At 38.7% G+C, this 22,881-nt stretch overlaps 1 protein-coding gene across 1 annotated transcript in view; it reads left to right on the forward strand.

Annotated features, from left to right (window-relative positions):
- CNBD1 (cyclic nucleotide binding domain containing 1) overlaps nucleotides 1-22,881 on the forward strand; it is a 383,222-nt gene that overhangs the window by 38,473 nt on the left and 321,868 nt on the right. The window contains exon 3 of the mRNA XM_070382901.1: nucleotides 14,250-14,357. Within this exon, the coding sequence (XP_070239002.1) occupies nucleotides 14,250-14,357 (108 nt within the window). The remainder of the gene's footprint in view (nucleotides 1-14,249; nucleotides 14,358-22,881) is intronic.

The raw sequence follows: 22,881 nt of genomic DNA on the forward strand, positions 1-22,881 counted from the left end.
CCAGCATTTCACATGATGTACTATGGATAGAAGTTAAACAAGCAGGGTGACAACATACAGTGTTGTGGTATTTCTTTCCCAATTTTGAATCGGCCAGCTGCTCCATGCCTGGTTCTAAATGCTGCTTTTTGACCCACATACAGATTTCTCAGGGAGCAGGTAAGGTACTCCCAACTCTTTAAGAATTTTCCACAGTTTGCTGTGATCTGCAGAGTCAAAGGCTTTAGTGTTCTCAATGAAGCAGAAGTAGCTATTTTTCTGAAATTCTGTTGCCTTCTCCATGATCCAGTGAATGTTGGCAATTTGATCTCTGGTTCATCTTCCTCTTTGGAACCCAGTGTGTATATCTGGAAGTTCTCAGTTCACATAATGCTGAAGCCTCGCTTGAACAATTTTGAGCATAAACTTGCTAGGATTTTAAAGGAGCACAGTTGTATGGTAGTTTGAACATTCTTTGACATTGCCCTTCTTTGGGATTGGAATGAAAACTGAACTTTTTCAGTCCTGTGGCCACTGCTGAGTTTTCCAAATTTGCTAACATATTGAGTCCAGCACTTTCACAGCATCATCTTTCAGGATTTTAAATAGCTCAGCGGGAATTTCATTTCCTCCTCTAGCTTTGTTCATAGCAATTCTTCCTAAGGCCCACTTGACACTCCAGAATGTCTGACTCTAGTGAGTGACCACACCATCAGGCTTATCTGGGTGATTGAAACCTTTTCTATATAGTTCTTCTGTTTATTCTTGCTACCTCTTCTTAATCTCTTCTGTGTCTGTTAGATCTTTACTGTTTATGTGTTTTATCTTGCCCATCTCTGCATGAAATTTCCCTTTGATATCTCTAATTTTCTTGAAGCGATCTCTAGTGTTTTCCCATTCTATTGTTTTCCTCTATTTATTTCTTTGCATTGTTCACTTGAGAAAACTTTCGTCCTCTTCTCTGGAACTCTTCCCTCAATTCATGTCTTTTCCTTTCTCCCTTGCCTTTCACTTGTTTAAGTCCTCATGCTGTTAATATTTGTAAAAGTCTTCTCAGACAACCATTCTGCAGTCTTGAATTTCTTTTTCTTTGGAATGGTTTTGGTCACTGCCTCCTATACAATGTTACGAACCTCCATCCATAGTTCTTTAGGCATCTGTCTAGCAGATATAATTCCTTGAATCTATTTGTCACCTCCACTGTATAGTATAAGGGATTTGATTTAGGTCATGCCTGAGTGGCCTAGTGGTTTTTCCTACTTTCTTCAGCATAATACTATTAACTGTTTTAAATGTCAGAAACTCTCACAGTTCTGGAGGCCAGGCAGTCTGAGTCCAAGATGCGAGTTGATTCAGTTTCTGGTGGAGGTGCTCTTCCTAACTTGCACAGAGATGCCTTCTCTCCATGTTCTCCCTTGGCCTGTCTTTGGTGCTTGCATGTGGAGAGAGAGAGATCCTTCTTATTTCTCTGCTTTTATGGTCATCAATTGTTTTGAATTGATTAGATATCGATTTGTACAATATAGTTTAGCCTTAATATCTCCTAAAACTTCTATCTCCAAATACAGATGAAACAGGGAACCAGGGCTTCAAAATAAATTTTGAAGGGGTCATAATTCAGTGTACAGCAGTTGCTAATATTCAAACATCACACATTTTCACATATGTGTTCAGATTTCTGGCTTCTTAAGAAAATGCCCTGCAATATCTAACCACTTTGAACTTCCCTTATTACATGACAAAAGTGGGTTTAAGAGAAGGGCCATGGCTCCCATTTTACGGGCATAATCTCTCCTGTTCACCACAGTCCTCACCTTTTGAAACCTGCTTGGCCAGGGTATGCATTTAATTTTATGATCCTTGAATATGTAGCGTCTTGGTCATGGTTTATATTTCTTGTGTGTAAAGCTATTGGTTTGTTTATTTTTACTGAAATATAATTGATTTATAAAATTTTATATTGTGTGTGTGTGTGTGTGTGTGTGAGCTCAGTCATGCCTGACTCTTTTGACCCCATGAACTGAAGCCCACCAGGCTCCTCTCTCCATGGAATTTTCCAGGCAAGAATTACTTTCAGGTATACTGCATGGTGGTTTGGTATTTTTGCAGACTATATTCCATTAAAAGTTATTACAAAACAATGGTTATAACTCCCTTGCTATATAATATATCTTTGTGGCTAATCTATTTTATGTAAGAGTTTGTATCTCTTAATCCCATACCCGTATCCTGTGCCTCCTTGCTTCTTTCTTCTTACTGATAATCAAGATTTAAAAAAAAAAAAATATATCTCTGAATCTGTTGTGCTGAATACTTTCTTTTTATTTTTTAGATTCCACAAAGACTGTGCAAAATGCACAGTATTTGTCTGACATTTCACTAAGCATAATATTTTCTAGGTCCGTCTACATTGCTGCAAAAGGCAGAATTCTGTTTTCATTTTGTTGTTGTTCAGTCATGTCAGATTGTTTCCCACCCCACCCCCACCCTCCCACTCCCTGGACAGCGACATGCCAGGCTTCCCTGTCCTTTACTATCTCCTGCAGTTTGTTCAAACTCATGTCCATTGAGTCAATGATGCCTTCCAACCATCTCATCCTCTGTCATCCCCTTCTCCTCTTGCCCTCAATCTTTCCCAGCATCAGAGTCTTTTTCAATGAATCTGCATTTTACATCAGGTGGCCAAGGTATTGGATTTCCAGCTTCAGCATCAGTCCTTCCAATGAATATTCAGGATTGATTTCCTCTAGGATCAACAGGTCTAATTACCTTGCTGTCCAAGGGACTCTCAAGAGGCTTCTGATGAGTAATATTCTTATATATATATGACTTCCCCAGTGGCTCAGATGGTAAAGCATCTGCCTACAATGTGGGAGGCCGGGGTTCAATCCCTGGGTTGGGAAGATTTCCTGGAGAAGGAAATGGCAACCCACGCCAGTATTCTTGCCTGGAAAATGGATGGAAGAGCCTAGTAGGCTACAGTCCACAGGGTCACAAAATCTTGGGCTTAAGCCATCCTGCAGAAGGGATTAAGAATTCCTGCAGTGTTTATATGGTGTTTGGTGCCAATCAGAGCAGCAGTCCCCAACCTTTTTGGCACCAGGGACTGGTTTCACAGAAGACAATTTTTTGGTGGATGGCAGGGTGGTGGTTTCAGGATGATTCAAGCATGTTACATTTATTGTAGGCTTTATTTCTATGATTATTACATTGGGATATATAATGAAATAATTGTACAATTCACCATAATATGGAATCAGATCATCAGGTATTAGATTCTCATAAGGACTTTGCAACCTGAATCCTTTGCATGCACAGTTGCCAGTAGGGTTCGATCTCCTCTCTCTCTATATACCATATCTTTTTTATCCATTCATTTATTGGTGGACACTTGGGTTGCTTCCATATCTTATTTATTGTAAATAGTGCTATAAACTTTGGGAGGCATGTATCTTTCCAAATTAGTGCTTACATTTTTTTCCAGATATATTCCCAGCAGTGGAATTTTTGGATAATATTTTAGTTATAGTTCTAACTTTTTGAGGAAATTCTATAGTGTTTTACATAGCTGTCTTACCAATTTATTTTCCCACCACCAGTGTACAAGTGTTCCCCTTTCCCCGTATTCTCAGTAACATTTATTTATTTATTTGATAACAGCCATTTCAGCAGGTGCAAGGTGATACCTCATTGTGGCTTGAATTTGCATTTCTGTAGAAATTAGATTTTTATCTCATTTTCATATGTTTGTTAGCCATCTGAACTTCTTCTGTGGAAAAAGAACTATCCAGGACTATTGCCCATTATCAGTTGGGTTGTTTGTTTGTTTCTTGATACTGACTCTTACAAGCTGTTTACATATTTTGGATTTTATACCCAGGCTGCTCATGTCATTTGTAAATAGATTCTCCAATTCTGTTTGCTGTCTTTTTGTATTGTTGACAGTATCTTTTGCTTTGGAAAGGATTTTAAGCTTAATTAGGTCCCATTTGTTTATTTTTGCTTTTATTTCTGTTGGCTTAGGAGTTCAGTTGAGTTCAGTTGCTCAGTCCTGTCTGATTCTTTGCAACCCCATGGAGTGCAGCATGCCAGGCCTCCCTGTCCATCACCAACTCCTGGAGATTACTAAAACATGTCCATTGAGTCGGTGATGCCACCCAACCATCTTATCCTCTGTCGTCCCCTTCTCTTCCCATCTTCAATCTTTCCCAGCATCAGGGTCTTTTCAAATGAGTCAGTTCTTTGCATCAGGTGGCCAAAGTATTGGAATTTCAGCTTCAATATCAGTCCTTCCCATGAACACCCAAGACTGATCTCCTTTAGGATGGACTGGTTGCATCTCCTTTCAGTCCAAGGGATTCTCAAGAGTCTTCTCCAACACCACAGTTCAAAAGCATCAATTCTTCAGCGCTCAGCTTTCTTCACAGTCCAACTCTCACATCAATACATGACTACTGGAAAAACCATAGCTTTGACTAGATGGACCTTTGTTGGCAAAGTAATGTCTCTGCTTTTCAATATGCTATCTAGGTTGGCCATAACTTTCCTTCCAAGGAGTAAGTGTCTTTTAATTTCATGGCTGCAATCACCATCTGCAGTGATTTTGAAGCCCAAAAAAATAAAGTCTGACACAGTTTCCCCATCTATTTCCCATGAAGTGGTGGGACCAGATGCCATGACTTTAGTGTTCTGAATGTTGAGTTTTAAGCCAACTTTTTCACTCTCCTCTTTCACTTTCATCAAGAGGCTCTTTAATTCTTTTTCACTTTCTGCCATAAGGGTGATGTCATCTGCATATCTGAGGTTATTGATATTTCTCCCAGCAATCTTGATTCCAGCTTGTGTTTCTTCCAGCCCAGCATTTCTCATGATGTACTCTGCATATAAGTTAAATAAGCAGGGTGGCAATATACAGCCTTGACGTACTCCTTCCCCTATTTGGAGCCAGTCTGTTGTTCCATGTCCAGTTCTAACTGTTGCTTCCTGACCTGCATACAAATTTCTCAAAGGCAGGTCAAGTGGTCTGGTATTCCCATCTCTTTCAGAATTTTCCACAGTTTATTGTGATCCACACAGTCAAAGGCTTTGGCACAATCAATAAAGAAGGAATAGATGTTTTTCTGGAACGCTCTTGCTTTTTCCATGATTCAGCAGATGTTGGCAATTTGATCTCTGGTTCCTCTGCCTTTTCTAAAACCAGCTTGAACATTTGCAAGTTCACAGTTCACATATTGCTGAAGCCTGGCTTGGAGAATTTTGACCATTACTTTACTAGCGTGTGAGATGAGTGCAATTGTGCAGTAGTTTGAGCATTCTTTGGCATTGCCTTTCTTCAGGATTGGAATGAAAACTGACATTTACTAGTCCTGTGGCCACTGTTGAGTTTTCCACATTTGCTGACATACTGAGTTACAGCAATTTCACAGCATCATCTTTTAGAATTTTAAATAGCTCAGCTGGAATTCCATCACCTTCACTAGCTTTGTTTGTAGTGATGCTTCTTAAGGCCCACTTGACCTCACATTCCAGGATGTCTGGCTCTAGGTGAGTGATCACACCATTGTAATTATCTGGGTCATGAAGATCTTTTTCGTATAGTTCCTCTATGTATTCTTGCCACCTCTTCTTAGGAGAGAGACCCAAAAACTACTGCTATGATTTTCAGTACTCTGCCTATATTGTGTCGAGAAGTTTTATGGTTCCAAGTCCTACATTTAGGCATTTAATCCATTTGAGTTTATTTGTATGGTTTAAGGAAATGTTCTAATTTCATTTTTTTCACATGTGGCCGTCTAGGTTTCGCAGTATCACTTTTTGAAGAGGCTGTCTTTTCTCTGTTGCATATTCTTGCCTCATTTGGTGAAGATTAACTGGTCAGAGATGTTTGGGTTTATTTCTGGTTTCTCGTTTCTGTTCCGTGAATCTCGACGTCTGTTTTCTGTGCCCATATCATGCTGTTTTGATTACTGTAGATTTGTAGGATCGTCAGAAGTCTGGGAGGGTGATAATCCCAACTTCTTTTGTTTGCTTATTTTAAGATTGCTTTGGCTATTGGGGGTTTTGTGGCTTCATATGCATTTTAGAATTATTCTAGTTCTGTGAAAAATGTCATGGGTATTTTAATAGGTGTTGCATTAAATTTGTGGACTACTTTGGGTAATATACACAGAATACACAGAAGAACTATAAAAAAAGAGATGGCTGGATGGCATCACCGACTTGATGGCCATGAGTCTGAGTAAACTCCAGGAGTTGGTGATGGACAGGGAGGCCTGGCCTGCTGCAGTCCATGGGGTCGCAAAGAGTCAGAACTAACCTGGGTAGTGTGGCCACTTTAGCAATGTTAATTCTTCCACTGTAAGAGAATGGGACATATTTACAAGTCTTTGTATTATTTTTAATTTCCTTTATCATGTTTTATAATTTTTAGAGTACAGTTCTTTCACCTCCTTAATTATGTTTATTCCTAGATATTTTGATGAGAGTTTATAGGGTTTTTTTACTATATCTTTCTGATAGTTTATTATTAGTGTATAGAAAAGTAACATATTATTTTATTTAAGCTTGTATCCTGCTTCTTTTCTGAATTTATATTTTTTAGTTCTATAATTTTTTTGGTAGAGACTTTAGGGTTTTGTATGTAAAGTATCATGATATCTGAAAAATGGGGACATTTCAACTTCTTCCTTTCCAATTTGGATTCCATTTGTTTCTTTTTCTTATCTAACTGTTGTGGTTAGAGCTTCCAATTCTATTAATATGTCAAATAAAAGTGATGATAGTTGGCATCCTTTTCTTGCTCCTGATTTTATCAGAGAGGGTTTTAGCTTTTCACCTTTGAGTATAATGTTACCTGTGGACTTGTTTTGAATGGCTTTTATTATTTTGAAATATGGTCTCTCTATATCTATTTCAATGAGAGCTTTTATAATGAATCTGCATTGAATTTTGTTGAATGCTTCCCTGCATCATTTGAGACGGTCATGTGAGCTTTATTCTTCGTTTTGTCAGAGTGCTCTATCACAGTGATTAATTTGTGAATATTGAACTAACCTCACATCCCTGGAGTAAGTCCAACTTGATCATGGTGTATGATCCTTTTTATATATTGTTAGATTCAGTTTGCTAGTATTTTGTTGAGGGTTTTTATATCTATGTTCATTGGGGATAATGGGGGGGTAATGCTCCCCCCTATAATTTTAGGGGGGAGCATCTTTGTCTAGTTTTGGTATCAGGGTAATAGTGGCCTCATAAAATGGGTAGTGTTCCCTTCTCTTTCTTTTTTTGGAACAGTTTGAGAGGGACAGGCATTAGCTTATCTTTATATGTCTGGTAGAGTTCTGCTGTGAAGCCATCCAGTTCTGTATTTTTGTTTTCTGGAACTTTTTCGATGACGGATTCAGTTTCACAGCTAATGATTGATCTGTTCAGATTGTTTATTTCTTTCTGATTTAGTCTTGGAAGATGGCATGCTTCTAGAAATTTGTCAAATTTTTCCAGATTGTCCAATTTGTTGGCATGTAGCTTTTCATAATATTCTCTTATTATTTTCATATCTGTGTTATATTGATGGTGATTTCTCCTCTTTATTACTTATCTTGTTTATTTTGATCTTTCTCTTTTATTCTTGAAGAGCCTTGTTAAATCTTAACAATTTTGTTTGTCTTAAAAAGAACTCTTTGTTTCATTAATCTTTTAATTTTTTTTTTTTTGATAGTGGGGTCTCCACTTTATTTATTTCCCCTCTGATCTTTAATTATGATGTATCTTGGTGTTGGTCTGCTTGGGTTCATCTTGGGTTCATCACCCTCTATACTTCTGGTATCTGGATATCTATTTCCTTTTTCAGGTTTTGGAAATTTCAGCCATTATTTTTTCAAATACTTTATTGATCCCCTTCTCTCTCTCTCTCATCTTCTTCTGGAACTGCTATTATGAAAATGTCAGTATGCTTAATGTTATCACAGGGATCTCTTACATTTTTTTCATAATTTTTCTTTTTGCTATTCTTATTGCATGATTTCCATTGTTCTATCTTATAGATCACTTATGTGTTCTTCTGTATAACTTAGTCTGCTATTCATTCCTTCTACTGTTTTATTTCAGCTAGTAAATTGGGTCTTTTTTATATTTTCTAGTTCTGTATTAACATTCTGATTGAGTATATTGATTTTTTCCCCTTAATTTAGCTACCATTTTAAATATCAATGCTATGAATTCTTTTGTGGTAAATTGTTTATATCTGTTTCATTTATTTTTTAAAGTGTTTTCTCTTATTCTTTCAAATGAGGTCAGTTCCTCTGCCTTTTCATTTTTCTTAACTTTCTCTGCCCCTGTGATTTTATGGGAAACAGTTACCTCTTGTGGTCTTGAAGGATTGCTATTAAATGGGGGCACACCTATACAGACTGCATGTACCCAGTACTTTTGGTAAAGAAGTTGAATTTACGTGGATGCAAGCTGCGGTTTTCTTCAGGGTGTTCTATCAGCTCTGACTTTGGTAGGGGATGTGATGGGGATGGAGGCGCTCGAGGTGCAGGGGGTTATGAAATAGGATTTTCCTGCTTCTCAGTCACCATCATCAACCAATGGGAGTGCGATGTGATCTCAAGTTGCTGGAGCAGGAGCCTTGTGGTTCAGGCCCCAGATGGCTCTGTTACCTTCAAGTGTGCTGTTTTACCCTCTCCCTTTCACCAGACCTCTTGTTCCAGAGGAGGTCCTGGTGAAGCAAGGGGGACTTGGGCTGGCCTCAAGCAGAGCTACAAGATGTCTCTGATGTGCTACTATGCAGACACTTGCAATTGCTTCCCTTGCTGCACTTAGATGTAGCCTTCAGTTCAAGACCACTTTGTCCCTCACAGGTAATCACTGCCCCCAGCCTCCACTCCCACTCTGTTATGGAGCTATCCCACAAGTAGAGGAGAGCCCATGCAAGCTCTCAGTATACACTGGTGGGTAAGGCGTGAGCTGCTGTCAGAGATATGGGCTGCTTCTAATGCACTGCTTCAGTAAGTGCAAACAGCAGTCGCTGCCGCCCCACCCAGACTCTTCCCGGTACCCTGTGGCCTCTGCCCCCCGTATGCACATCTTTCCCTACTCATGGCCTCCCCAGGTCCTGTGCCACTCTGTGTCATTGAGGGAGGAAGAATGCATGTTTGTTTGACTGGGGATGAGATACATGCCAGGGTATAACCATAGGGTTAGGTTCAGGTTAGAATTAGCCAACTGGCTTTCTGCGTGAATGGAGTCCCGGTTTTCCGCAGCCCACCTTTTAGCTTCAGCAGTCCTTCAGTGAGCCGAGGAGGCTCCTGTTTCCCATGTAGGACCTCTGGGCTGAGACCCCCACACCCAGATCGGGTGTCCCCCTTGTTGTCTCCCTTTTCCTCTGAGTCCTTTCCTGGGGCACGGTCTGACCTAATCATTTTCCTTCCCTTGCCACCTGATTATGTGTGCATATTTCTTACAGCCTTGGTTGAACAGGATTCCTTCTGCCAGTTTCTAGTTAATTTTCAATGCGGATTGTTCTTCATATACATATGTTTTGTGTGTGTGTTTCTTTTTTTTTTAATTGAAGGATAATTGCTTTATAGAATTTTGCTGTTTTCCATCAAACCCCAACATGAATCAGTCACAGGTATACATATTCCCCCTCCCTTTTGAACCTCCCTCCCATCTCCCTGCCCGTCCCACTCCTCTAGGTTGACGCAGAGCCCCTGTTTGAGTTTCCTGAGACATAACAGCAAATTCCTTTCAGCCATCTATTTTACATACGGTAATGCAAGTCTCCACATTACTCTTTCCATACATCTCATCCTTTCCTCCCCTCTCCCATGCCCATTAGTCTGTTTGTTTTCTATATCTGTTTCTCCATTGCTCCCCTGGAAATAAATTCTTTGGAACCATTTTTCTAGATTCTGTATATGTGCGTTAGAATACGATATTTATCTTTCTCAATCTGACTCACTTCCTTCTGTATAATAAGTTCAACCGCCTCGTCAGAACTGAGTCCAGTGCCTTCCTTTTTATGGCTGAGTAATATTCCATTGTGTATATGTCCCACAACCTCTTTATCCATTCATCTATCGATGGGCATCTAGGTTGTTTCCATGTTCTAGCTGTTGTAAATAGTGCTGCAATGAACAGTGGGATACATGTGTCTTTTTCAACCCTGGTTTCCTCAGGGTACATGCCTACGAGTGGGATTGCTGGGTCATATGGTGGTTTTATTCTTAGTTTTTTAAGGAATCTCCAAACCGTCTTCCATAGCGGCTGCATCAGTTTACATTCCCACCAGCAATGCAAGAGCTTTCCCTTTCCACACTCTCCCCAGGATTTATTGTTTGTAGACTTTTTGATGATGCCCATTCTGACCGGTGTGAGGTGACATCTCATTGTGGTTTTTGATTTGCCTTTCTCTAATAATAAGCAATGTTGAGCATCTTTTCATGTGTTTCATATACATCTATTTTTGGTGTGTTTGAGTGGGGAGATAAGCTACACATCTTCTTACTCCACAATCTTGATTGATCTCCTAAAGCTATAGGTTTTCTCATGTATCTTTTCTTTATCTGCTTGAAGAATTTGGAGTTTTTTCCTTGTAGGTGAATTTCCTTGCAGATTAACCTCAATGAAATGACCAATTTTATTCATAGGCAGTGTCTACGCACACCATGGGAAAATATAAGTATCTTCTGGACAGTGCTCAAATTGTCAAGTAGTTATTTGGATCCATGATCTACTCTCCAACCCTACTGTAGTTCTAAATCTTTCTTCGTCCTTGGCTTTCTAATTATATTTATTTCATGTTTCTTCAAATCTACTTCTCATCCACATTCACATGCATTCATGTACAAATTTCACACGGTTTTAAACAAAAATGCATTCTGACTAAACACATAGGATTGCATGATTTTGTTTCAACAAGAAACTCGGAAATAGGAGTAGTCTGCGTTTTGTGATACGGAACAGCCATCAGAGCGTCATTCGGCACACAGGGCCTCAATACGGAACAGCCATCAGAGCGTCATTCGGCACACAGGACCTCAATACGGAACAGCCATCAGAGCGTCATTCGGCACACAGGACCTCAATATGGAACAGCCATCAGAGCGTCATTCGGCACACAGGGCCTCATTCTGAAGACTGACTCTAGCACTTAACTCTTCCACTTTAACCTTTCCACATCTTTCACTTCTTGGGAACATGACTTTGGAGACACAAATTATAAACACCAGTTACATGTACACCAGCCATCACACTTGGAAAATTCTCAAGGGTTACATGAAGCAAACATCTTAGCCATACATAGAAAAGAACAAAAGTGAATGTTTTAGCACTTTGATACAAATTTCTTAGCCACTCCAAAGATGATTTATGTAGATTACCAATTGGAATAAGGTTCCAAGTCTTGGAACACTGGATCCATGTAGAATAATAAAAAGATTATGCTTTCGTACTCCTTTGGGCCTCAGTATTATAGTCTAGAAAACGTAGATGACAGTAAGAGTATTAGCTAATAAAATGGTATAAGAATTAAATGATCAGATACATGCAAACTGCCTAGAATAATGCCTTGACACATAGTAAGAACTGACATGTTTATTATTTAGTAGGGTAGCATATCCAAAAGTTTGAGAGAATGGGTTTAGAAGTCAATTTAATTTTCATATGTACCCTTTATCCTCTATTTCCTAGTTAAATGAGTTAGGCAAATTAATATTACTTTTGTAGTTTATGTGTAAGTGGAATTAAATAATACCAATCTTTTCAGCTTGAACCAGGTTGAGAAACATATATGCAGGAAGCAACAGTTAGAACTGGACATGGAATGGCAGACTGGTTCCAAATAGGAAAAGGAGTACGTCAAGGCTGTATATTGTCACCCTGCTTATTTGACTTCTATGCAGAGTACATCATGAGAAACACTGGACTGGAAGAAGCACAAGCTGGAATCAAGATTGCTGGAAGAAATATCAATAAACTCAGATATGCAGATGACATCACCCTTATGGAAGAAAGTGAAGAGGAACTAAAAAGCCTCTTGATGAAAGCGAAAGTGGAGAGTGAAAAACTTGGCTTAAAGCTCAACATTCCGAAAACAAAGATCATGGTATCTGGTCCCATCACTTCATGGCAAACAGATGGGGAAAAAGTGGAAACAGTGGAAACAGTGACAGACTTTATTTTTGGGGGCTCCAAAATCACTGCAGATGGTGATTGCAGCCATGAAATTAAAAGACGTTTACTCCTTGGAAGAAAAAGGAGTTATGACCAACCTAGATAGCATATTCCAAAGCAGAGATACTACTTTGCCAACAAAGGGCTGTCTAGTCAAGTCTATGGTTTTTCCATTGGTCATGTATGGATGTGAGAGTTGGACTGTGAAGACAGCTGAGCACTGAAGAATTGATGAACCACAATTCAAAAGAACTGTGGTGTTGGAGAAGACTCTTGAGAGTTCCTTGGACTGCAGGGAGAGCCAACCAGTCCATCTTAACAGAGACCAGTACTGGGTGTTCATTGGAAGGACTGATGCTAAAGCTGAAACTCCAATACTTTGGCCACCTCATGCGAAAAGTTGACTCATTGGAAAAGACCCTGATGCTGGGAGGGACTGAGGGCAGGAGGAGAAGGGGACAACAAAGGATGAGATGGCTGGATGGCGTCACTGACTCAATGCACATGAGTTTGGGTGAACTCCGGGTGTTGGTGATGGACAGGGAGGCCTGGCATGCTGCAATTCATGGGGTCACAAAGAGTCGGACACAACTAAGCAACTGAACTAACTGAACTTAATCTTTTCATGTTATATAAATATAGAATTAGAGAAAAGTAATGTAAAGACCTTAGCAAAATGTTTGTCATATAAGAAATAACAATCCAAAAAACAGATGATTGCAAAATGTGTGTTCCAGATAGAAAAAGAAAGAAAGAAAGATCTTAGGAAATTTCCCAATGGTTTCAGTGATTGGAGTTTAGAAAAACAGTAGATTCTTGGTCCGTGCATCTCTACAGAGTCTGAGTAGGAATGAAAATTTCTAATGTCATATAAATCACACATTGCATTATTTGAATCAGTTAAGTTAAATTAAATAGGATTCTTAAAGTATATACTCTGTTTTGTGTAAAGAATTAACATAGTACTTTATGAACTCAGGCCAAGAGAAAAAAGATGCTACAAATATTTTAAAGTGTGGTGCTGTTATTTACATTGACAATGAAACATGGAAATCTTGAAGACTTTCATATGCAATGTCATGAGGCAAATGTTGATTAAGACGTTTGTCAATGTTCAATTTTAAGTATGATAATTTTTGATAATTATTGATGCAAGCTGTCGAGATGAGCACTCAATATTCTAAAAAACTGACCAAATTTTCATGATGTTTTCAGTTAAAAATTGAATGAAGCAGACTTTTCAGAAACAAATGTCATTACCTAACACTGACAATTTGCTATATTTCATTAGATTTTGTTATTCACATATTAAAATATTTTCACTGGATTGAAACCTGTATACAAGTAGGAATCACCTGGAGGTTGATATTTAAAATAAAGAAGACTACCCAGACTCTACCTTTGGAGATCTTGCTTCATCAGGAAAAGGATCAGAAATCTATCTTTAAAAAACACCTGAGATGAGTCCAGTGATCTGGATTTCAGAAATGCTGAAATACTGCTTGAAAACATCTTTATTCTGATCCTAAAACAATAGCACATGAGATTTTCATAAATAATTGCAAAGATTCAGATAACTATACTTTGAATAATGTGTATGTAAACTATATATGTGGAGAAGGGAATGGCAACCCACTCCAGTTTTCTTGCCTGGAGAATTCCATGGACAGAGGAGCCTGGTGGGCTACAGTCCATGGGGTCGCAAAGAGTCAGGCACAACTGAGCAACTAATACTAATACAATACTAAACTATATATGAATCATCTTGGGAGAATTTTAATTATGTGGTATATTTTATAAGCACTTTAATAAATTACAGAAATAAAATTTTAAGAAGACTCAGCTAAAAAAATAATTTTTTGACAATTAGCATTACCCTAAATTTATTATTCTTAAAATATTTCTCAGTGAAACACACTACAGACAATTTTTATAGTGGATATTTTTTAAGCATAAAATGTTTATGCTTCATATTTTTGTCACTTGCTTTTTTAGACTAAAAAGTATAGAATTAAGTTGTATATATTGAGTTTAAAATCTTTCTTTCAGAAGCCTTATGGCACTTATAATAATTTCTCTCTCTCTCTTTTAAGCCGAACCAATATTCTATCAGCACACAATGTGTTTATGAAGCAATATCCTAAAATATTCTTGCAGAAAAAAGTCAGGCTGCCTAAACTTTTCAAAGAGGAAGAGACAAGGTAATGATGTCTTCTTCTGAAAGCAAGCCTTTGTGTGTGCGGATGTGTGCGTGTGTGTGCAGATGTGTGTGAGTGCACAGAAGAACATGTGGAACTCAATACTGAGTGTTTGATCAGTTCCCAGTACTCCATGTTACGGATCCGCCAGGAAAATGGATATTAGTGAGGAAGGCTGAATTCCTACCATAATTCTTCAGGCATTTTAATTAGGTTATATGATAACTGGGACTAATAAATATGTGTAACTTCCCGAATTTTTTCATTAAACAACTATCCCTATACAATAATCTTAATAAGATAAAATACGATTAGGAATGAGAATATAGTAAATGATACAGAGAAAACTAAATAAATTGTAATTTGTGAGAGAATATTTCATGTAACCCGAGAATAATCTAGATGTTTCTGGTTCATTTTGTAAAAAATACATACTACTAAAATTATTCAAGATGACATAAATAAAAGTAATTATGGTATGAATAAAAGAGTTGTAAAAATAACTCTTCAAAAGTATTTTTGAAGCCAAAATAGAACAAAAGCAAAAATTAGAAACTCATAGTCTCAGTGATATGACTAGATGTTCTTTTTAAAAAAAGGTACTTTCTATGCAATTTAATATTTTTGGAGTATAGAAAATGAATATAGGTTGTGTATTTGCCATGCCTGTATAACAAGATTTCACAAGAATAGCATAAATAAGAAATATCAGTTTTTAGTTATGACTATTAAGACTCTACACATGGACATCACCAGATGGTCAACACCGAAATCAGATTGATTATAGCCTTTGCAGCCAAAGATGGAGAAACTCTATACAGTCAGCAAAAACAAGACAGGAGCTGACTGTGGCTCAGATCATGAACTCCTTATTGCCAAATTCAGACTTAAATTGAAAGTAGGGAAAACCACTAGACCATTCAGGTATGACCTATATCAAATCCCTTACATTATACAGTGGAAGTGAGAAATAGATTTAAGGGACTAGATCTGATAGACAGAGTGCCTGATGAACTATGGATGGAGGTTTGAAACACTGTACAGGGGACAGGGATCAAAACCATCCCCATGGGAAAGAAATGCAAAAAAGCAAAATGGCTGTCTGAGGAGGCCTTATAAATAGTTGTAAAAAGAAGAGAAGCAAAAAGCAAAGGAGAAAAGGAAAGATATTCCCATTTGAATGCAGAGTTCCAAAGAATAACAAGGAGAGATAAGAAAGCCTTCCTCAGTGATCAATGCAAAGAAATAGAGGAAAACAGCAGAATGGGAAAGACTAGAGATCTCTTAAAAAAATTAGAGATACCAAGGGAACCTTTCATGCAAAGATGGGCTCAATAAGGGACGGAAATGGTATGGATCTAACAGAAGCAGAAGATATTAAGAAGAGGTGGCAAGAATACACAGAAGAACTGTACAAAAAAGATCTTCATGACCCAGATAATCACAATGGTGTGATCACTCACCTAGAGCCAGACATCCTGGAATGTGAAAGCAAGTGGGCCTTAGAAAGCATCACTACGAACAAAGCTAGTGGAGGTGATGGAATTCCAGTGGAGCTATTTCAAATCCTGAAAGATGATGCTGTGAAAGTGCTACACTCAATATGCCAGCAAATTTGGAAAACTCAGCAGTGGCCACAGGACTGGAAAAGGTCAGTTTTCATTCCAATCCCAAAGAAAGGCAATGCCAAAGAATGCTCAAATTACCACACAATTGCACTCATCTCACATGCTAGTAAAGTAATGCTCAAAATTCTCCAAGCCAGGCTTCAACAATACGTGAACTTCCTGATGTTCAAGCTGGTTTTAGAAAAGGCAGAGGAACCAGAGATCAAATTGCCAACATCCACTGGGTCATGGAAAAAGCAAGAGAGTTCCAGAAAAACATCTATTTCTGTTTTATTGACTATGCCAAAGCCTTTGACTGTGTGGATCACAATAAACTGTGGAAAATTATAAAAGAGATGGGAATACCAGACCACCTGACCTGCCTCTTGAGAAACCTATATGCAGGTCAGGAAGCAACAGTTAGAACTGGACATGGAACAACAGACTGGTTCCAAATAGGAAAAGGAGTATGTCAAGGCTGTATATTGTCACCCTGCTTATTTAACTTATATGCAGAGTACATCATGAGAAATGTCTACTGAAAGAAGCACTAGCTGGAATCAAGACTGCTGGGAGAAATATCAATAACCTCAGATATGCAGATGACACCACCCTTATGGCAGAAAGTGAAGAGGAACTAAAAAGCCTCTCATGAAAGTGAAAGAGGAGAGTGAAAAAGTTGGTTTAAAGCTCAACATTCAGAACGTTAAGACCATGGCATCTGGTCCCATCACTTCATGGGAAATAGATGGGGAAACAGTGTGAGACTTTATTTTTCTGAGCTCCAAAATCACTGCAGATGGTAACTGCAGCCATGAAACTAAAAGATGCTTACACCTTGGAAAAAAAGTTATAACCAACCTGGATAGCATATTTAAAAGCAGAGATGTTACTTTGCCAACAAATGTCCATCTAGTCAAGGCTATGATTTTTCCAGTGGTCATGTATGAATGTGAGAGTTGGACTGTCAAGAAAGCTGAGTGCCAAAGAATTGATGCTTTTGAACTGTGGTGTTGGAGAAGATTCTTGAGAGTCCTTGGACTGCAAGGAGATCCAACCAGTCCATCCTAAAGGAGATCAGTCCTGGGTGTTCATTGAAAGGACTGATGCTAAAGCTGAAACTCCAATACTTTGGCCATCTCATGTGAAGAGTTGACTCATTGGAAAAGACTGATGCTGGGAGGGATTGAGGGCTGGAGGAGAAGGGGACGACAGAGGATGAGATGGCTGGATGGCATCACCAACTCCAATGGATATGAGTTTGAGTAGACTCTGGGAGTTGGTGATGGACAGGGAGGCCTGGCGTGCTGCGTGCAGCCCATGGGGTCACAAAGAGTTGGACATGACTGAGCGACGGAACTGAACTGAACTGATAAGGCATATTGGGCTTCCCTGGTAGCTCAGCTCATAAAGAATCTGACTGCAATGAAGGAGACCCCAGGTAGATTCCTCGTTTGGGAGGATACCCTGGTGAAAGGGATAGGCTACCCACTCCAGTATTCTTAGGCTTCCTTGGTGACTCAGACGGTGAAGAATTCGCATGCAACACGGGAAAGCTGGGTTGTAAGCACAGCACATACAGGCAGAGAAATAGTGCTAGTTGCTCAGTGGTGTCTGACTCTTTGCAACTTCTTGAACTGTAGCCTGCTAGGCTCCTCTGTCTCTGGGGATTCTCTAGGCAAGAATGCTGGAGTGTGTTGCCATTCCGTTCTCCAGGGGATCTTCCACACCCAGGCATTGAATCCAGATCTCCTGCATTGCAGGCTGATTCTTTACTACCTGAGCCACCAGAGAAGTCCACATATAGGCATACATAAAAAATAAAATGTTTGCAATAGTGTATTAGCATATTGGTACACTACAGTTAAGTTGACTTCATCTCATGAGTACTAAGATTTTTTAGAAAATCTGTTATTAAAATTTTGTAATATTAGTAGCTCAAAGAGAAACTATGTGATGATATCTACAGATGATGAAAAGGCATTTGATTTAATTCAGTATCCATGTCTCATAGTAAAAGCAAAATCAGGCAAGTAAAAATGTGTAATGAATACAATCATGTGACTGTTAAGAAATACAAAATGTTTCTCTCTTTTTTGATCATGAAAAATCATCTGCTCTAAAGTAACAATAAAATATCTTAAAATGGAATTAAGATAAATTACATAAAGTATATTAAGAAATTATAAATCTCGTCTACACTTAGCTTACACTGGTCCCTCATGTAATGTGATAAACTCATATATGCCCAGTTGATGAGAAGAGAGCTGCAGTTAATTCAGAGAACATTTGGCAGGATAAAATCGTTGAGGAAACAAGAATCTTAGTAGACACTAAATTCCTGCACTATTAAATCATTCATCAATAACCTTTACCTGTTATCATTGTCATATTCTCAACACTTTATAATTCATTTAATTCAAGTGTCCTGTGACAGACACAATAGCCAGACTGAAGTATGACACCTCCTTTGCTGTGGCAGCTTGTGCGAATCCTTATGCCAGGGCATTTGCTAAGCAGTGAAGTAAGACAGTCATGTGCAAGGAGAACAGAAGAAATGCTTTATATAACCATTAAAACGACTTGGAGCAATGCTGCACTAATGAAAATAAATGGAACACATGGCAGAGACATAGGGAAACATTGCTACATGAGCAAAAAATGTGAGTGCGGGACGAGAATGAGACAAAGCGCTGTTTGCAACTGTGACCATTATCTAAACTTTTTTTTTTTTTTTGGTAGATCATCTAGACAGAAGGTAAACTTTTGGTATATGCACAGACATGGGAAATCAAATAGACACATTAAAAAAAAAAACACTAAATTTTGATCCAGAAGACTTGCATTTGCATTGTTATTCCACCCAAGAGCAGAAATGTGTCTTTGGAATTGTCTTTGAACATTGACTGCACGCCAGATTTTTTTACTCAGAAAAAGAGGATAATATTTTCCTACTCAGAGTTATGCATTGAAAGAGTGTTTTAATTGTAATAGCTCTTTATTGAGCTTCCCTGGTGACTCAGATGATAAAGAATCTGCCTGCAGTGTGGGAGACTTGGGCTTGACCCCTGGGTTGAGAAGATCCTTTGGAGAAGGACATGGCTACCCAGTACAGTATTCTTTGTTGGGAGAATTCCATGGGCAGAGGAGTCTGACAGGCTACTATCCATGGGATCACTGATTATTACTGTGGACTGCAGATTTAAACAATAATCACCTCCACAACAAATTAATAAAAATTCACAGCATTGCTTGCTTCAAACATTTTTAAATAACAAGAAATATATAGACTTTACTCAATGAATTTTTGCATTAGTTTATATCCAAGGAAAAAGAAGTTTAAGATAATGATAATAACAGAAGAAACAAAATGTATCCACAGAACTGTAGAAATCTATGTTAAAGATACATTTATAAAAAATGTAATTTTTTAGGAGGATGGGAATTTAGATATTTGCAAGGAGGCCTGTATCCCTGTTAATGTCTTTCTTGACTTCTATAAAAATTCCTATTTGATGTTATAGATACTTTAAGGGGACATATGTAATAAAGATAATATTTTATATTATCTTTTGATATTAATATATTCCCTTAATAATATGACTTCTGCACTCCATGCATCATAATGGTTTCAGAGAAAAGAGAAGGATAAATACTGCACTGAGAAGGAGAAAACTATAAAATGGAGGCATATGAGGAAAAGCAGTGATGCAGAAGTAGAGGCGGTTAGCTCAGTTTGAAAAGTACTGATCTTCATTCACGCCCACTGGAGTACAAAATGAAGCTGGGCAAAGGCTAACAGCTTTGCCAAGAGAATGCACTGGTCAGAGCAAACACACTCTTCCAACAACACAAGAGAAGACTCTACACATGGACATCACCAGACGGTCCATACCGAATCAGATTGATTATATTCTTTGCAGCTGAAAATGGAGAAGCTCTATACAGTCAGCAAAAACAAGACCAGGAGCTGACTGTGGCAGATCATGAACTCTTTATTGCCAAATTCACACTTAAATTAAAGAAAGTAGGGAAAACCACTAGACCATTCAGTGGTCATCCAAATCAAATCCCTTATGATTATACAGTGGAAGTGAGAAATAAATTTAAGGGACTAGATCTGATAGAGTGCCTGATCAACTATGGACGGAGGTTCATGACATTGTACAGGAGGTGGTGATCAAACTATCAAACTATTCCCAAGGGAAAAAAAATGCAACAAGGCAAAATGGTTGTCTGAGGAGGCCTTACAAATAATTGAGAAAAGAAGAGAAGCAAAAGGCAAAGGAGAAAAGGAAAGATATACCATCTGAATGCAGAGTTTCAAAGAATAGCAAGGAGAGGTAAGAAGATCTTCCTAAGTGATCAATGCAAAGAAAACAAAACAAAACAACAGAATGGGAAAGACCAGAGATCTCTTCAAGAAAATTGGAGATACCAAGGGAATATTCCATACGAAGATGGGCACAATAAAGGACAGAACTGGTATGGACCTAACAGAAGCAGAAGAGGTTCAAAAAGGTGGGAAGAATACACAGAACTGTACAAAAAAGATCTTCATGACCCAGATAACCATGATGGTGTGATCACCCACCTAGAGCCAGACATTCTGGAGTTCAAAGTTAAATGGACCTTAGGGGGAATCACTACAAACAAAGCTAGTGGAGGTGATGGAATTCCAGTTGAGCTATTTCAAATCCTAAAAGATGATGCTGTGAAAGTGTTGCACTCAATGTGCCAGCAAATTTGGAAAACTCAGCAGTGGCCACAGGACTGGAAAAGGTCAGTTTTCATTCCAATCCCTAAGAAAGGTGATGCCAAAGAATGCTCAAACTACTGCACGATTGCGCTCATCTCACACGCTAGCAAAGTAATGCTCAAATTTCTCCAAGTTAAGCTTCAACAGTACATGAACCAAGAACTTCCAGATGTTCAAGGTGAATTTAGAAAAGGCAGAGGAATTAGAGATCAGGTTGCTAACATCCGTTGGATCATAAAAAAGGAAGAGAATTCCAGATAAACATCTATTTCTGTTTCACTGACTATACTAAAGCTGTCTGTGGAAAATTCTTCAAGAGATGGGACTACCAGACCACCTTATCTGCCTTCTGAGAAACTTTTATGCAGGTCAAGAAGTAACAGTTAGAACCAGACATGAAATAACAGACTGGTTCCAAATTGGGAAAAGAGTAGGTCAAGGCTCTATATTGTCACATGTTTATCAAACTTATATGCAGAGTACATCATATGAAAAGTTAGGTGGATGAATCATAGGCTATACAGATGATATTACTTTAAAGGCAGAAAGTGAAGAGGAACTAAAGACCCTCTTGATGAAGGTGAAAGAGAAGAGTGAAAAATCTGGCTTAAGACTCAACATTCAAAAAACTAAGATCATGTCATCCATTCTCATTACTTTATGGCAAATAGATGGGGAAACAAAGGAAACCATGGCAGACTTTATTGGGCTCCAAAATCACTGCTGATGGTGACTGTATCCATGAAATTAAAAGATGTTTGCTCCTTGGAAGAAAGGCTATGACAAACCTAGACAGCATATTAAAAAACAGAGACACTACCTTACCAACAAAGGTTCCTATAATAATAGTGGTTTTTCCAGTAGTTATGTATGGATGTGAGATTTGGCACATAAAGAAGTCTGAGTGCTGAAGAAATGTGGTGTTGGAGAAGACTTTTGAGAGTCCCTTGGACTGCAAGGAGATCCAACCAGTCCATCCTAAAGGAGATCAGTCCTGAATATTCATTGGAAGGACTGATGCTGAAGCTGAAACTCCAATACTTTGGCCACCTGATGCGAAGAGCTGACTCATTTGAAAAGATCCTGATGTTGGGAAAGATTGAAGGTGGGAGGAGAAGGGGATGACAGAGGATGAGTTGGTTGGATGGCATCACTGACACGATGGACATGAGTTTGAGTAAGCTCTGGGAGTTGGTGATGGACAGGGAGGCCTGGCGTGCTGGGGTTCATGGGGTCAAAAAGAGTCGGACATGACTGAGAGACTGAACTGACTGAATTGAACTTGGGAGCAAAGCCTAAGTATTTAAACAAATATTCCTAGATGACTTTTGAAAATTATTGTTATAGTAAGACCTAACTTGAGCTTCATTCAACATGAAGTGAGAATAATACTGCAGCATTTCTGTGAATGAAGATGCCAAGTGACACACAAAAGCTAAGGCTTTTGATTCCACTTGGCTTGTGTCTAGCATATACAAGGTCCAGAAATGACCACAAACAGTGTTGAGGAGACAATGAGATGCTAACAGCACTGAAGGGCTGTCGGGGAGAGGGGGAGCACAGGTTGCTGAGATAGGAATCTGTATGATCCAGGTGAAAGGTAGCCAGCAGGAATGAATGATGTTCCAAAAGTTGCAATCTTTCCTCAGTAGATGCCGGTCTAGGGGCCTGCGTAGACCTGCAGTCACCATGCAATAGAAACGTGATGATGATCAGCTCGCAGTTCACAGGGAAGAGAAGCTTCTTCCTCAAACCATGGTCATATTGGCAACTGGCTGGAAGAAGCACAAGCTGGAATCAAGATGGCTGGGAGAAATATCAATAACCTCAGATATGCAGATGACACCACCTTCATGGCAGAAAGTGAAGAGAAACTAAAAAGCCTTTTGATGAAAGTGAAAGAGGAGAGTGAAAAAGTCAGCTTAAAGCTCAACATTCAGAAAATGAAGATCATGGCATCTGGTCCCATCACTTCATGGGAAATAGATGGGGAAACAGTGGAAACAGTGTCAGACTTTATTTATTTATTTATTTTTTTGGCTCCAAAATCACTGCAGATGGTGATTGCAGCTATGAAATTAAAAGATGCTTACTCCTTGGAAGGAAAGTTATGACTATCCTAGGTAGCATATTCAAAAGGAGAGACATTACTTTGCCAACA

Source organism: Bos mutus, chromosome 14 (genome assembly GCF_027580195.1).
Source record: "Bos mutus isolate GX-2022 chromosome 14, NWIPB_WYAK_1.1, whole genome shotgun sequence".
NCBI lineage: Eukaryota > Metazoa > Chordata > Mammalia > Artiodactyla > Bovidae > Bos > Bos mutus.